This window comes from Pan troglodytes, chromosome X (assembly GCF_028858775.2).
Source record: "Pan troglodytes isolate AG18354 chromosome X, NHGRI_mPanTro3-v2.0_pri, whole genome shotgun sequence".
NCBI classification, from domain to species: domain Eukaryota; kingdom Metazoa; phylum Chordata; class Mammalia; order Primates; family Hominidae; genus Pan; species Pan troglodytes.
In genome coordinates, this window is record NC_072421.2 from 138,683,883 (window position 1) to 138,701,005 (window position 17,123).

At 39.2% G+C, this 17,123-nt stretch overlaps 1 protein-coding gene across 1 annotated transcript; it reads right to left on the minus strand.

Annotated features, from left to right (window-relative positions):
* Window positions 1-14,331: 14,331 nt before the first annotated feature.
* Window positions 14,332-15,790, minus strand: LDOC1 (LDOC1 regulator of NFKB signaling). Its single transcript, XM_003317734.4, has one exon. It carries the CDS (start codon window positions 15,605-15,607, stop codon window positions 15,167-15,169), a length of 441 nt encoding a protein of 146 aa, XP_003317782.1. The 5' UTR covers window positions 15,608-15,790; the 3' UTR covers window positions 14,332-15,166.
* Window positions 15,791-17,123: the final 1,333 nt, after the last annotated feature.

Below are 17,123 nucleotides of genomic sequence, written 5' to 3' on the forward strand. Positions count from 1 at the left end.
GTTTGTTTAAAATCATTCATTTATTCATCTATACAACAAATATTTACTAGTGCCTACTAGGTGCTCAGCATTATTCTAGGTATTAGGCATATAATGGAGAATGAGGAAAGCAAGGACTCTGACCTTACGGAGCTTGAATTCTAATAGGACATCCCCTCCACCAAAAAAAAAGCTAATTAAGTAAATGATTACTTAATACAAGCTCCAACGAATAAGTATAGCCTGTTGAGAGTTTATAACAGGAATCCTTTGGGAGCAGAGGTAGGGGGTGAGGGGGTGGGGCATTGGCTAGATAAGGCCACCATGGGAAAATTATATTTAAGGTAACATTAGAAGAGAATGTTGGAGTTAGCTAGGTAAAAAGAGGTGGGGAAAATTTTCCCAGGCAGAGAAAGAGAATGTGGAAGTCCTTATGGAAGGAAAAATGCTGGCAGTTCTGAAATTAATGAAAGCCAGTTAAATTACTATATTGCTGCTCATTAAGTGTGTGGCTTGGGAAGCCACTTTATTCTTCTGACCTCTGGTTTTCTTGTCCATAAAATGGGTACAATAATAGGTTTATGAGATTGAAGAGAAGGTCAAATTATATAATATCAAATTATTTATTGAATATTTTTGTTAACTTATTAACTATTATCAAATATTAAGCAAGGTTAACTATTACTAAACTTTTAGCAAAACATTTATGAAACTATTTATTAGTCTGAAATAGCACATATTATTTTTCACTAGAGAATTCTGATGTACTAATTTTTTAAAGACTATTTATTTCATAGGTTTTTTGTTTTTGTTTTTTTTTTGTCGCTGCATTGCCCAGGCTGGAGTGCAGTGGTGCAATCTCAGCTCACTGCAACCTCTGCCTCCCGGGTTCAAGCAATTCTCCTGTCTCAGCTTCCCGAGTAGCTAGGACTACAGGCGTCTGCCACTATGCCCGGCTAATTTTTGTATTTTTAGTACAGATGGGGTTTCACCTTGTTGGTCAGGCTGGTCTCGAACTCCTAACCTCAGGTGATCCACCTGCCTCGGCCTCCCAAAGTGCTGGGATTACAGGTGTGAGCCACTGCCCCTGGCCTTCATAGAGATTTTAAATTGAAACTGGATATGGCTTAATCTCACTGCCACTCAAATTGTTCCAGAGCCTAATAAAAGAAAAACTTTCATTCTGCTAATGAAGGAAGGATAATATTGATCACAAACCTAATAAAATTATACAAACAAAAAAGTACAGACCAATCTCATAAACATCGAAGAAAATTTTCAAATCATAATACGAAGCAGACTCCAATTGAACATTAAAAGTAAAAAGACAGAAAGCCATTATTGCAAAATGAGATTTATTCTGGAATTAGAGGGATGATATTATATTAGGAAATCTATTATTTGCCACTTAAATAAATCTAAAAAAAATCACAAGCTTTTTTACACAGATGCTGAAAACAGGTTGTACAAAATTTAATGCCATAATGTAACATTATATATCACACACAAAATACACAAATATAAATGTATGTGTTTATAGATAAGTTGTTTGGGATTCTTTATGAACATTGTCAACAAGGAGACAAACAATGGAAATATTCCATCTATGTCCATTATAACTTCATAGTGAGAGAAAACAGTTGGAGGCATAAGAATTAGAAGTTTTTGCATATAATATATTTGGAAAACCAAAGACAACAAATATCAAAATTAAATTAAATAACATTTAAAAATTAAGTTTTTGGCATGATTTAAAATTTTCACAGAAAAATAATATTATACAGACATATACACACACAGATAAATCGGTCAAAAGCTACTTAGGAATACAGTATCTAAAACCTATATAAGAAAACATTAAAACATTCCTGAGAGGCTCAAAAGTAAATTTGAACAATTAAAAGGGCATTTATTGTTCTTGGATAGCATATGTTAACTTCATAATAATGTCAATACTCCCCAGATTAATATACAAATTTAGGGCTATTTCAACAAATATAAGTTATTTTTTCTAATGTTAAACATGTGAATTATAACATTCATATAGAAAACAAAACATGTAAGAACTCTGAGAAAGAATAACAATAAAAGGAAGACTAATGCTACCAGATATTAAAACATACTCTAAAGCTTCCATAGATTGTGAGGTCATGACATAAATAAGGTCTACAGAACATTTAACTGAATAGAAAGTACACAAATAAATACAAGGACTTATGGTAATTTAGTATATATGATAATCATATCACATGGAAGACGTGATGAGTGTTTAACAAATGGCTTGGGACACCTCAATAGCCCTTTGGAAAAAAATTAATTGAATACTTACTTCACACCATACCCCAGAATAAACTTCAAATAGAAGAGAGATATAAATGTTAAAAAACTGAGACCACAGAAGTACTGAAAGAAAACATTGGGGGCATTCCTTTATAACCTAGATGTGGAGAAAGTCTTCTAACTATAACTCAAAATCTAGAAGCAATAAAAGAGAGCACTGATAAATCTATCTGCATGAAAACAAAAAAAAACCTTTTGCATTGCAAAATATACATGTCATAAAGACAATGAAACACAAATGGCAAACTGGGAGAAAATCTATGTAAGTCGTATCATAGACAAAAGACTACTTTTCCTGGTAAACAAAAGCTTTTAAATAATAATAAAAAATACAACAGACAAGATAAATGATCAAAAGACATTAACAGATAATTCATGGAAAAAGAAACACAAATGGCCCTGAACATATGAAAAATACTTCACTCATAATAAGAGAAATGCAACGTAATATTACACTGAGATATTTCAAAAAATCTATCAGATATTCAGAAAATCAAAATAGCCCTTATCTTGGAAATTGCATAAGAAAACAGGCAGCCTTATGCATTTTTAGTGGATGTATAAAATGGCAAAACCACTATGGGAGGTATTTTAGCAATATCTGACAAATTACATATGTGTTTAGCCTTTGATCAAGGAACCATTCTTCTAAAAACTTATTGTAAATGTATACTTCCACAAATATAAAACAAAGTATGTCCAAATTTATTCATGGTGAAACTTATTCGTAATAACAAAATAATTTCCCATACATAGGAAAATTTTTAATAACTATGACAAATCCATGGAATTAACTATGCAGCTGCACAGAAATGTATAAAACATCTATGAACTGACACAGTTACTTCTGAATTTACAGTTAAGTGACCAAAGCAGGTGCAAATTAATGTGTGTGGAAAAGTTCCCAACTCATTCTAGGAGGGCAGTATTGCCCTCATACCAAAACCAGACAAAGACATCATAAAAAAATACATATAATTACTCCTTATGAATAGAGACAAAAATCCTCAACAAAATACTAGCAAAAGAAATTTAGCAACATATAAAATGTATTATACAACATGAACAAGCATGATTTATTCTAGGAAGTCAAGATTCATTCAACATTTGAAAACCAGTCAATGTAATAACCCCATATTAGTAGAATATAAAACAGAAACCATATTATTATCGCGATAGACGCAGAAACAGCATTGGACAAAATCCAACAACCTTTCATGATAAAAAAAAATACCCCATAAACTAGGAGTAGAGGGAATTTCCTCAACCAATAAAGAGCATCTATGAAAACTGCACAGCTAACCTCATACTCAATGATAGAAGGACTGAATCCTTTCCCTCTAAGATCATGAACAAGACTGCTCATGCCACTTCTATTCAACATTGGACTTAAAGGTATAGCTAGAAAAATTAGGTAAGAGAAAGAAATAAAAGTAGTTCAGATCGAAAAGGAAGAAGTAAAACTATCTCTACATGTATAGGACATAATCTTGTATATAGAAAATCCTAAGCAATCCACAAAACAAACTACTAGATCTAATAAGTTCAATAGGGCTGCAAGATTAAGATCAATAAACAAAAATCAATTGTATTTCTATGCACAAACAATGGAAAATCTGAAGACAAAACTTTAAAAATTCCACTTAGAATAATATAAAAAGAATAAAATACTTAGAAAACATTTAGCAAAAATAAATGGAAAACATAATAAAATCAACAAAATACCAATGAAATGAATTATACAATACTTAAATTAAATGGAAAGACATCCATGTTCATCAACTATAAGATTTAATATTGTTAAGATTGCAACACTCCCCAAATTGATCTACAGGTTCTATGCAATCCCAATTAAATTCCAGATGTAGCTTTTGAAGAAACTGAGAATCTGATCATAAGACTCACATGAAAATGCAAGGGACCCCAAACAACCAAAACAATCTTGAAAAAAGAATAAAGTTGGAAGACTCACAATCCCCAATTTCAAAAGCTACTACAAAGCTACTATGAACAAGATAGTTTGATACTGTCATAAAGATAGACATATAGATTAAAAGAATAAAATTGAGATTCCAAAAATAAACCTATACATTTGTGAATTGCATTTCAATAAGGGCCCCAAGAGACTTCGAGGAGAAAATAATAGTCTTCTCAACAAATGGTGTCAGGACAACTAGATATCCACATACAAAATAATGAAGTTGAACTACTACCTCATACTGTATATGAAAATTAGTTCAAAATGGACCAAAGACCTACATGTAAGAGCTAAAACTGTAAAATTCTATGAACCATGAAAACATAAATGTAAAACATGAAATCTGTGAAAACATAGGTGTTAATTGTTGTGACCCTGGATTAGGCAATGATTTCTTAAACATGACATGAAAAACACAATCAATGAAAAAAACAGATAAATTGGACTACATCAAAATTAAACATTTTTGTGCATCAAAGGATACTATGAAGAATGTGTAAAGCCAATCGATTAATGGGAGAAAACATTTGTAAATCATGTATCTGATAATTGTCTAGTATCTAAAATATATAAGGAACTCCTATAACTCAACAATGAAAAGACAGTCCATTTTTTAAAAGTAGGTATTTCTCCAACAAAAGATATACAAATGTCCCATAAGCACATGACAAAATGCTCACCATCATTAAACATTAGTGAAATGTGGGTAAAAATCATGATATAACACTTCGCACCAACTAGGATGACTATAATAAAAAACAGACAATAAAAGGAGTTGCTGAGAAAGTGGAAACAGTGGAAAATCCATACACTACTGGTAAGAATGCAAATGGCACAGCTACTTTGGAAAACAATCTGGCAGTTCCTCAAAAAATTAAATAAAAAAATTACATATGACTGAGCAATTCCATTCCTATAGATATACCCACTATAATTGAAAACAGGTGTTGAGACAAAAACTTATACAAGGATTGTCATGGAAGCAGTATTCATAATAGCCAAAAATTGGAAACAAACCAAATGTCCATCAAATGATGAACAGGTAATGAAAAGTTTATCCATACAATGGAAAATAATTCAGCCATGAAAAGGATTGAAGTTCTGATATATGCTGCAACATCAGTGAAGCTTGAAAATATGCTAAGGTGAAAGAAGTAACAAAAGAGCATGTATTGTATGATTCTACTTGTATAAAATGTCCAGAATAGGCCAACCCATAGAAACAGAAATTAGATGAGTAGTTTCCAAGGACTAGAGAGTTATAGGGGCAGGGAGGGAGATGAACAATGAGGGGAGTAACTAATGGGTACAGTTTCTTTTTTGTATGATGACAAGCTCTGGAATCGGATAGTGGTGATGGTAGCACAACTTTGTGAATATACTAAAAATACTGAATTATACACATAAAAAGGTAAATTGTATGGTATGGGAATTATATCTAAATAATTTTTTTAAAAAAAGAGTAATCCAAGTATTTTTCCTCAAATCTCATACTGGTTCTTGCCAGTACACCAGTGATGGTGAAAAATGAGGATGGAATCAGAGAATCACAGAGTTGGAAGGACAGCACCAGGTACTCATTCTAAAGGCCCTAATGTTGTTAAAGGTAAGAAAGAACTGCAATGGTCTGCTAATGAAAATATTTCACATTACAAATGAGGAAATGAAGGCCCAAAGGAGATAAGTAATTTGCAAAAGGCATTTTCAAAGGCAACATGAAATTGTAAACTGAGCACTGGACTTGTGGTAGGAACTCCTGGCCAAGTTTCTGTCATTTTCTATCACGAACAAGCCCCTGAGCATTGCTGAGTCTAAATATTGCAATGTGTAAAATACGAATACAATATCTCCTCACCAACTTGTTGTATCAAGTAAGAAAATGAATATGAAAATAAGGTATAAATGTCAAATGCTCTTTATATGTTAATTAATATTTAATATCTATTCTTGTGAATGTCCCTCTGTATATTTTAATGTGTTGACCACCTTTTCTCCTACGACATTCCAAGTCCCCCAATATTAGTGTCTTTCTATCAGGACACTCAAGTCTATCATAAAAGTCAATCTTACATTCTTATTTTGCTAAGTAATATCTACTAAGGAAAAGAAGAATAGGGCTAACACTTAACTACCAAACAAGATATTAGTTAGATTTTTTTCTTACATTATTCCTGAGATATAATTATTCCCATGATATAGGTGCAGAAGTTTAGAATCAGATAAATCAACTCAGTTGTCTCTGGTTTCCAGAGTGAGCCTATGGCAACGCCAGGACAGGGATCAAAGTCCTTCTGATCACCAAACCCGTTCTAATTGAACTCAGACTTTGTGCAAAGAACAATCCATTCTCAGCTCACAACGAACCAGTCTTTCCATATATGCTTGTCTATCTCTTCTAAGGTCCATTTTCTAATGCTAATTTCAGCCACCTCCACTTTTTATTCCAATGAATCACAAATTTATGTATCCCATATACATATTGATCAAGTCTCCTACGTATGTGGCTCGCCTTCTCCACAGATGACTAAAATCCTTCCACTTGTCCTCTTGCTACACAGAGCAATAAAAAGTTATTCTGAAAATTAATGGTAAAATTATTATCTTATTTTTGAAACACACACACACACACACACACACAGCAGTGAAAAAGTACTCTAAGCCATTAATATTTTGTTATTTAGCTTTCAGTTTCTCCTATCCCCAAAGCTGAGTCTTATTCAGTCCCAATCATAAGTTAGCTTGACACTTTCCTGGAACATAGACTATCTCAGGTTATTCAGACATCAAAACTACTGAGCAGCAGGGGCTAGAACAGTAAGTACAGACTGTTGCCTCTGAAAATAATGTCAGAAATCTTCTAGGTACATCCAGGTATAATGAAAACAGGAGAGTACTATTGAAATGACCATGATTTGTTAAAAAAGGAGGGAGAGTGTTCTCAGACCTAGCTCATTCCTGGCAAACAAGAAGTATGTCGTGTAGAAGCCACCAGCATTGAGTTATTTCTGCCAGAAAAATTCTGTTGAGACAGGACTAAAAGAGGCTGCCTTATAATTATCCTTACTGCAGAAGAGTGGCATTACTAGGAAGTAGATAAGATCCCAAAAGGTTTCCAGGAACACTGCCATAGAGGGAGAAGGACAGAAAAAAACAGCAAATAGCACTCCCTGGAAAAATATTGCCAAGAAACACATGTGACCTATCATATGACCATATATCATAGCATATCACCATCAAATTTTTTTTTTTGAGACGGAGTCTTGCTCTGTTGCCCAAGCTGGAGAGTAGTGGCATGATCTCGGCTCACTGCAACCTCTGCCTCCTGGGTTCAAGCAATTCTCCTGCCTCAGCCTCCCAAGTAGCTGGGATTACAGGCACCTGCCACCATGCCCAGCTAATTTTTTTGTATTTTTAATAGAGACGGGGTTTCACCATGTTGGCCAGGCTGGTGTTGAACCAATTTTTTAATATGAAGGAATCACAGCTAAACAACAAGACAACAAATCAGAGTTATGAGATTCAGGAATATGTAGAAGTCAATAGAAGCTAAACATGACCCAGAAGCACTTGTCAAAGAAGTGGAAGAAAAACAAATAAAATTATCACAGAAATGAAAGCCAAATTGAAAGCAATGCAAAGATTGACAATTAATGCTGAAAACATTGTAAAGGACATAGAGAACAAGATGGAGAGAAGTAAGCAGAATGAAATGGAAATGAAGAAAACATGTAAAAGTCTGGGAAATTTTAAAATATGGAGGACAGGTGAAGGAGAGTAAACATAAGTACATGTTAGCATATATTATATATACTCAAAAAATAAGGAAAGCTTTGCATAAATGAAATAAGCTTTGATTCCACATAACAGATAGCGACACTGGGTTTCAGAAAAAATGACAGAATAACATTGGGACAGAGTGAATAACATTGGGATATATTCTATTCAAATATAAAGAAAAATTCTCTGAGAACTAAGTAGAACTCTCAACAATATGAGTGGAAAATATTAGAGTGGTCTCAGACTTCTACAAAATAGCATTCAATGCTAACAAATAGCGGAGAAATAAGAAAGGGGGACCCACAAACTCTACACATAATGAAACTGTCATTCACCCTCAGAAACTCAGGGTATATAATCCCCAGTTGTTTTTTTATTCCTAAGAAACAACTAAAAAGAACAGCAAAAAAAATTACTAACATAAAGAGGTAAATTGAAAATATGGACAGAATAGTAATTATTTAACCCATTTATGTGCTATGTTAAAACAAATGGGAAGATTACGGTCATAGGAAAAATATGTAAATGTTATGATAACACAATGATGTCACTTATAAAGTTGATAAAGAGTATTAGTGCATTGAATTCCTGATCTTTCATGGCTAAACCAAAATTTATAATTCATATCTGAAAAATAATAGTGTCTGGACTATTTAAAGGCATAAACACTAACAGAAATGATACAAGCAATTAAACTGGGGAGCGCAGAGATGGGAGGAGAGTGGAAAAAAAGGAAAATATACTAAATATTTTCTCAACAGCCTGAACTACCATAAAGTAAACAGGCAAACGACAAACTGGGCATAAATATTTGCGACATATATCACAGATCCCTAATAAACAAAGAGCTTCTAAAAAATTCAGAGAGTAACACTAACAACCCAAGAGAAAACGGCAAGGATATGAAAAGAGTAAAGCAAATCTAGAATATAGGAAATTTTACAGACAAGTAACCAGGTTTCCTCAAAGAATATACTGCAGAGGAAAAAAAAAGTGGGAGGAGCTGTTATTAATTAAAAGAAGGTTAAGAGATAGATAGACCAAATGTGCTGACATTTTAAGGAAAGTAATTCAAGCAAACAATTAAAAAGACATTTTTAAGACACTGGGGATATCTGACTCTGAATTGAATATTAAATATTAAGGAGACTGTTAATTTTAGTAGGTCTGTTAATGATATGGTGGATTATGTTTTTTAAGGCCTTATCTGTTAGAGAAACATACTGAAGTATTGAAGGGTGAACTGAAGTGTTATCTGGGATTTGTTTCACAGTATGCCATAACAATTGCAAGAAATTTAAGGGATAAATAAAGCAAAAATGTCGATAATTTTTTAATCCAGGAGATGAGTCTGTGGGGGTTCATCATAGTATTCTCTCTAACTTTGTATATGTTAAAATTTTTATTGTGTACATTCAAATAAGCAGTTTCTAAAAATCCTATATGGCAGTGTAATTATCTGTGTCTAGAGAACATATAAATCTGGAACATCACAATTACTTTAGTTACCATTGAAATACAAATCCCTTTACTTTCATTTTACTGATGTTATTTGTTTTAAATCTGAAGCTTTAAAGTGGGGCATATAAAAATAGCCCCGGCAACAGTTTTATATCTTTAACTGACTGATTCTGAACTGACTGGTCTGTTCAATTACACCGACCGTATAGGAACTTTGGCTAAAACGTAAGAATTACATTATTGCAATTTTGCTGATGAAATCCTTGGTCATTTAGAGACGGGAGTGGAGGTGTGTAAATTTTGTGGCTAGAATAATAAGAAATATAATGTATTACTGACCATATGTCAGATACCAGCCTCTGAGGGGAAAAAGGGAGGTACAACAATGTTGCTATATCTACCTATTCTGAAACACCCTTTTCAGCACCTCTCCATTTTATATGGTTTGGTTCCATGTTCTGACCTAAATCTCATGTTGAATTGTAACTCCAGTGCTGGAGGTGAGGCCTGGTGGGAGATGATTGGATCATGGGGGCAGTTTCTCATGAATGGCTTCATATCATCCCCCTTGGTACTGCATAATGAGCGAATTCTCAGGAGAGTTGGTTATTTAATAAGTGTGTAGCACCTACTCCCTCATTCTGTCTTCCTCCTGCTCCACCGTGTAAGACATGCTGCTTCTCCTTAGCCTTCCTCCATGACTGGAAGTTTCCTGAGGCCTCCCCAGAAGTCATCATGCTTCCTGTACAGCCTGGGGAACCATGAGGCAATTAAACCTCTTTTCTCTGTAAATTACCCAGTCTCAAGTATTTCTTTGGAGATGGGATTAATACACCACTCCTCCTCCCAACTCATGCATGGAACAGTTTTTGCTCTATGAACAAACTTGCTATGGTGTTCATAATTTCTTCAAGCAAGCCATTCCTTCAATCTTTCTCAGGGTTAAAAAAAAAAAAAAAAGACACTAGGCCGGTGTGGTGGCTCACACCTGTAATCCCAGCACTTTGGGAGGCCAAGGTGGGTGAATCATGAGGTCAGGAGTTCGAGACCAGCCTGGCCAACATGGTGAAACCCCGTCTCTACCAAAAATACAAAAAATTAGCTGGGCGTAGTGGCGGCGCCTGTAATCCCAGCTACTTCGGAGGCTGAGGCAGGAGAATCGCTTAAATCCGGGAGGCAGAGGTTGCAGTGAGCCGAAATTGCACCACTGCACTCCAGCCCGGGCGACAGAGTGAGACTCTCTCTCAAAAACAAAACAAAACAAAATAGAATAAAAAAAAATAGAACATTCTGTGTACAATAGAACATTTGAAGACAAAGGAACACATTCTAACAGGCATTTTAGGCAAGAGAAAAAAATGCAAGGTAGATGATCAGATGTTCATGAAGGGAGATAGAGGGTTACCAGCACTGTCAAAGGACACCATTGTACCTACCTTTAGAACTACGTGGGCTAAGACTGCAGGGAATATACTTGAGCTATTCAGTAATGCAAACTGCTGCCAGACACTAAACCCTGACTTAGCAAAATCCATATTTCAAAGCAAATAATAAAGATTCTTCATACAATTATCCCACCCTTACCATCAAGGAAAACATTCTCAGAACCTTTAATTAATACAGCTTTATTAGCTTTGCTTTACTCACTTTAAGAACCAAGAGGCCGGGTGCGGTGGCTCACACCTGTAATCCCAGCACTTTGGGAGGCCGAGGTGGGTGAATCATGAGGTCAGGAGTTCGAGGTCAGCTTGGCCAACATGGCAAAACCCCATCTCTGCTAAAAATACAAAAATTAGCCAGGCACTGTGGCGGGCATTTGTCATCCCAGCTACTCGGGAGGCTGAGGCAGGAGAATCACTTGAACCCAGGAGACAGAGGTTGCAGTGAGCCGAGATTGTGCTACTGCACTCCAGCCTGGGCGACAGAGCGAGACTCCGTTTCAAAACAACAACAACAACAACAAAAACACAACAACAAAAAAACAAAACAAAACAAACAAAACAAAATAAAACAAAAAAACAAGAAAAAAATTTAAGCGCATTTTTATGCAAATATCCCACTAACTTCAACAAGACTTCTCCCTCTAATCTGCCTACTTCCAAATTACTGAGGTTTTAGCCATGCTTTAATAGCAGAAAATAATCAAATATACATGTGCATAAAGTACCTCTAGCTTTATATACCATTCTGCAGGATACAGCAACACGGACTTAATAGATGGCAGTGCTTATCTATTCAAATGAATAGAAGAGTCCAAAGATATATTGGTATATTTAATATGATTAAATGATTACGACCTTTAATATGACTAATTTCATTTCATTGATAGTATAATTTCAGCGGCCATTTCAAGTCTATTACGCCCAAAATGAGAATTCAGGGTCTGAAGTTCATATTTATTCAGCATTCCTACCTATTTTTAATAGTTTTGATCAAAGTGGCACTTTTATCCTTAGACATACTTCTACTTCTCCCTTCTTTTTTGCCATGCTTTATGCCATTATCATGAATTCCTCCCTGGGTGGTGGAGCCCTTGCCAGTATCTGCGCTTTTATTGCAGAATCTGCCCCCAAAGTAACCAGAATCCCTTTTCTGCATCTCACAGCATAACCTGTTTGGTCCATGATGTAAGAAGGACATCACTTAACACACACACACACACACACACACACACACACACACACAGAGCACACACATACTGGGTCACAGCAAGCTCATGTGCACATGCACACATACTCAGGAAATGTACACTTCAGATCACAGAAGCTCCCTGGCCTAGTTCTCCCAGATGCCATTCAGATGCTGCCTTGGCATGGCATCCTTACTGAACCTCCCTTCCTCCACAGAACACCTACTCATATGTCCTCAACTTCCACCCCAGAAAGGTCATTCCCAGATCTAATCACAGCCTAGATTCTCTTCCTGGCCCTTTCCTGTAACTAATCATCAAAGTTCTGACCCAGGGCACAGTAAAAGCAGCAGACTGGACTCGCTATGAAGGCAGAGATCACATTTTATTCAAAGATGTTTCTGTAACTCCACTCAGCATAACTGGGCCATAATCAGTTTGGAATAAATGATTTTTGGTCTCACTGGATCCTTTACCTTTTAGATCTTGCTCACTTTTCCACATTTATCCCCAATTCAAGGCCTTTCTAGTTAGGAAGAAAGTGTAATTATCTGGCCTCACACATATTATGTCTCAAATATAATCTCTCTCTTCCAAGGGTTTTTGTATATTTTCCAAGGAGACTGGGAGAAGTGATCAATGAATTCTAAATAACCAGCTGTCTCCTTGATTCAGATTTGGAGGCAGCAGCTCCCTGAAGAGCCCCAGATCTCATTTCCACCCAAGCCTTGGCCTCTTTTATTAAGTCATACGCAACCCTGTCCCCACCCTCCAGAAACAGCTATCCTAGGGGTGAGATATAACTCCTACCCTGAACTTTGCCTGTCCACCATGTAAAACAGCTTTGTTTCTTGCTTCATATAAGACTCCAAAAAGTAAATGGGGTCTTATCATGCTCTCATTTCCATTCTCCCTGAACCTGCTCTGCTCCTCTTCACGCTGACATTTTCCTACTAAAGCCAGGCTCAGAGTCAGAGACTTGCTTTCTGAGACTTCTGTTCCCTGGCGCAGGAGTAACAGCCCATGGTTTGCTGAGTGCTCACCATGTAGCAGGGAAAGTTCTAAATGCTTCATGGGTATGATCTCATTTAATCCACACCTATGAGGTGATTAATATGAAGATCCATATCTCATTTAATCAACACTGAGGTTTACCAGTACAAATACAATATCTTGCCTCAAAAGGCCTTAAACAGTACGGAAATGTGTTATCTAAATTAATTAAAGGTTATAAAGTCAAGTTGGCTCCAGACATGGTACAATGAGGACATCTGGACAGATATAAAAGAGAACTCTGAACCCCTCACATCCTCCTAAACCTTTCTAAGAGGCAGTCCTCTCAAATCCCCAACCAAGCTGCTCTGCATTAAACATTTCAATGACTTAACCTGGGGCAATGGCCTCACACAGGTCTGCAGCTTCTTCTCAGCAGCCACCCCCTTCACTGCTCTGAACCCTCCAGGCCCAGAGATCTCAGCATAGCCCCCAGATAGCAGTACAAGGTCTGATTTAAGAGATAACCAAGCATCTTGCTAATTTCCATAGGGAGGAATCTGGGACACATCTATGAGTGGGAATTCTAAGGATGTCTGTCCAAGGAGAACGAAATGTTTGTTAAGATCAGGCTATATCTTTATGGGTGCACTTGCCCAGGATCCGGGACTTAATGTTAGCTGGAGCACCTGAAAGTGACATGTTGGCTATTTGGAGTTTGAAAGTGACAATCTACTATGTTGGCTCTCTGGAGTCTGAACTCAACAGCTGCATATAGGCAATAAGGATTAAGGGGCAGAACTTCCCTGGCACAGTGTTAAGGAATCCAAAAGCTCAGAGAATTAGGAGCATTACATATATATGTCCAGGTTTACGCCTATTGTTATGGTCTAATTATTAATACTGCTCTCTTTGCCGTCTGCTCAGCCAACCCTTAACCATGCCACCCTGGAGGACCCAGAGAACACACCCTTTGCCAGGGCTTTAAGAAATGCGTTGGTGAAGGGAGCATCAGAACCCTGACAAAGCCCTGAGGTAGCTGTCCCCAGCAGCCTGGAGATGACAGCGGGGAATACTAGGATTGGTTGTATTCCCTGATTTCCATGGGAATAATGGTAGTCAGAGTGACAGTGGTAGAGGCCAGTGATAGCACTTAACCATTAAAAGACAATCATTTCTTTTTTTAGTGCTTGATATTTATTGAAAATAATGCCAATGCTTTTTCCAGGTAGTATTGAGGAGCTGGGCTCAGTGCTTGTTTGTTTTGTTTTTAAGTACTATTTGTCCAAATGCACACATCTGTGGGACTGCTGCAATTTTGAAAGAAAAATGACAGCTGTGTAAAACCAGTGCATAGGAAAAAAGAAGTGTCAACAATTTGGCTGCCAGGCACACCGCGCCCCTGCAGCAATCTGGTGGGGCAGGGGAGGACACTCGGAGTAGGTAGAAAACTAACCAGGCTGAACGGCCCCTTCAGGGGTTGGTGAGCTGTCCAAATCAATGTCTGAAAAGGCATAGCCAACTCTGGCATTTTCCAGGTTGGTCCTGATCTCGAAAGGTGGTAGTCTGTAGGTGGGATGTGGTGAGTGGATGTGAAGTGGCAGCATAGTTCTCTGGGAAGATGTAAGCCTGGCAGCAGGGCAGGTGGCAGCAGCAGGGCTATGGGTGGTCTGCGGAGTTTGTAACAGGGGCCTGGCCAATAGCTGGGGTTCAGGACACAGTTCAGATTAGCAGGGGAGGGATCCCGGGGATGGCCAGGGTAGATGACACTTCCAAGCACTTCCGAGTGAGTGAGGCTCCAGCCCCGACCCCAGCAGCAGGTAACTGGAGCGCTATTCCTGGAACAAAGACAAGCACTACGGAGAAATGAAGAGAGAGAGCAGACGGGCGCGGGTAGGTAAGGGGACCGGAGGGCAAGGGGGAGAGCAGTGGCTCCTGGCGGGGTGAGGGCTGCGGGGAGGGGGTGGCGGCGTGCAGGGCCCTCCCCCCGAGGCCCGAGGGTCGAGGGCCTAATAATCATCCTCTTCGTCGTCGTCGTCGTCGTCTTCGTCGTCATCCCAGCCAAAGCACTGTTTCATCTCATCGAGGAAGGCCCGGTAATCACCTAGGATGGGGCTATCCATCTCGATGTAGGGCACCACCCACTCCTCGGCTTCCCCGGTGAGGAGGCTGATAAGGAATGCCACCTTCATGGCGTCGTTGCAGAATCGGTTCTCGTTCACGAGCATGTAAGACGCCGTCTGCACGATAAACTCGGGGAGCCGGGAGCTCTCGCCATTAAACGTTTCGGGGAAGGGCACCGGGCAGCTCGGCGGACGTACCTGGCGCAGCAGACTGGCCCTCTCGCACACCAGCAGCCGCAGCTGTTCCATGAGCTGGCTGTTCTCGATGCTCAGGGCGCGGTGCCGCATCAGGAGCGCGTGCAGCAGCAGCACCAACTCATCCACCATTGCGAACGGCCTGGAAGGACAGGACTCGGCTCGGTTCGGCTCGGCCAAGGTGCGCACGGAGGCTTCGCAGGAAGTGCGTGTCCACGGAGGCGCTTGGTGGCCAGGGGCGGGGGACGGGAGACGGTGCGCGCCGGGGTCCGGGAGGCTACGCAAGCTCCGCCCACGAGGCCATTCGGACGGACGGTGCGCCGGCGCGACGGGGGAGGGGCGTGGCCAGGCTGGGGAGGGGCGTGGCCAGGCTGGGGAGGGGGCCGCGGCGGCGTGGGGGCGTGGCCGGGATGGGAAGGGTGTAGACAAAGAGGGCGTGGCCAGGAAAAGGATGCGCTGGGTCGCTGAACCACCGGCTTGTGGTAGGTCTCTCGGCGGGCAGTTAAAGGCTGGGATAGGCTCCCCTAGCTCCTGGTTGTGGGGCCTGCGTTAGCAGAGGACCTGGCGAGCGCTGAGTCCGGTCTCACAGAAGGTAAATTTGTTCAAACTGAAAGGATTAGCCACCCTTCTACCTAGGTAGCTTGCACAACTCAGTGTTCCTTCGTGGGTCTGTGGCCACTAGATTCTCTTGGCGTGATGTTTTATTAACACATTTTCTTTCTTATTTAAATCTCACTCAGAGAAGTATTGACACTGCTGGCTGCCCTGTGGGAGTCACACTTCCTTTTAGGATCATGAAGACCCTCAGGGGGTCCTGCCTTTCATGAAAAAGGTAGTATTTAAACAGTGACTTCTTTAGTAGGGAAATAATATGGTACACACACACACACACACACACACACAAACACACACACAAAACCTAAGTAGCAAGATATAAAAAAGTTCTGCAAAATCAGCATCCAATAGTCAATTGCAGGCATCCCACATATCTTTGATTCTCTATTTCTTGTCTTGCTATTAGTGCCATTGGCCACTGGGTATTATTCTGTACTTAAAAATGAACTGTTAAGATGTTTGTGTTTTTAAATAATTTTGTTTTTCTACGTTGAATGGATCCCTGATTCTAGAGCCAACATGAATTGTTGGCTCTGCTTTCAAATATATTGCCAATTCAATCACGTCTTGTCATTTCTACCACTGCCACCCTGATTCCTAGCCTTTCTTTCTCACCCAGACTGCTGCAACTAATCACTTAGCTTTCACTCTTTTCTTCCTATAGTATATTCTCCATAGAGTAGCCACGGGAATCCTTTAAAACAAAAATTAGGGCCGGGCGCGGTGGCTCATGCCTGTAATCCCAGCACTTTGGGAGGCCGAGGCGGGCGGATCACGAGGTCAGGAGATCGAGACCATCCTGGCTAACAGGGTGAAACCCTGTCTCTACTAAAAATACAGAAAATTAGCTGGGCGTGGTGGCGCATGCCTGTAATCCCAGCTACTCGGGAGGCTGAGGCAGGGGAATTGCTTGAACCCTGGAGGCAGAGGTTGCAGTGAGCCGAGATAGCGCCACTGCACTCCAGCCTGGGCTACAGAGCGAGACTCCGTCTCAAAAGAAAAAAAAAAGATCCCTTCACTCTCCTGCTCAAAA

Excerpts from the sequence above, each read along its gene's own strand:
- LDOC1 (XM_003317734.4), bottom strand. The coding sequence starts at position 15,607 with ATGGTGGATGAGTTGGTGCTGCTGCTGCACGCGCTCCTGATGCGGCAC.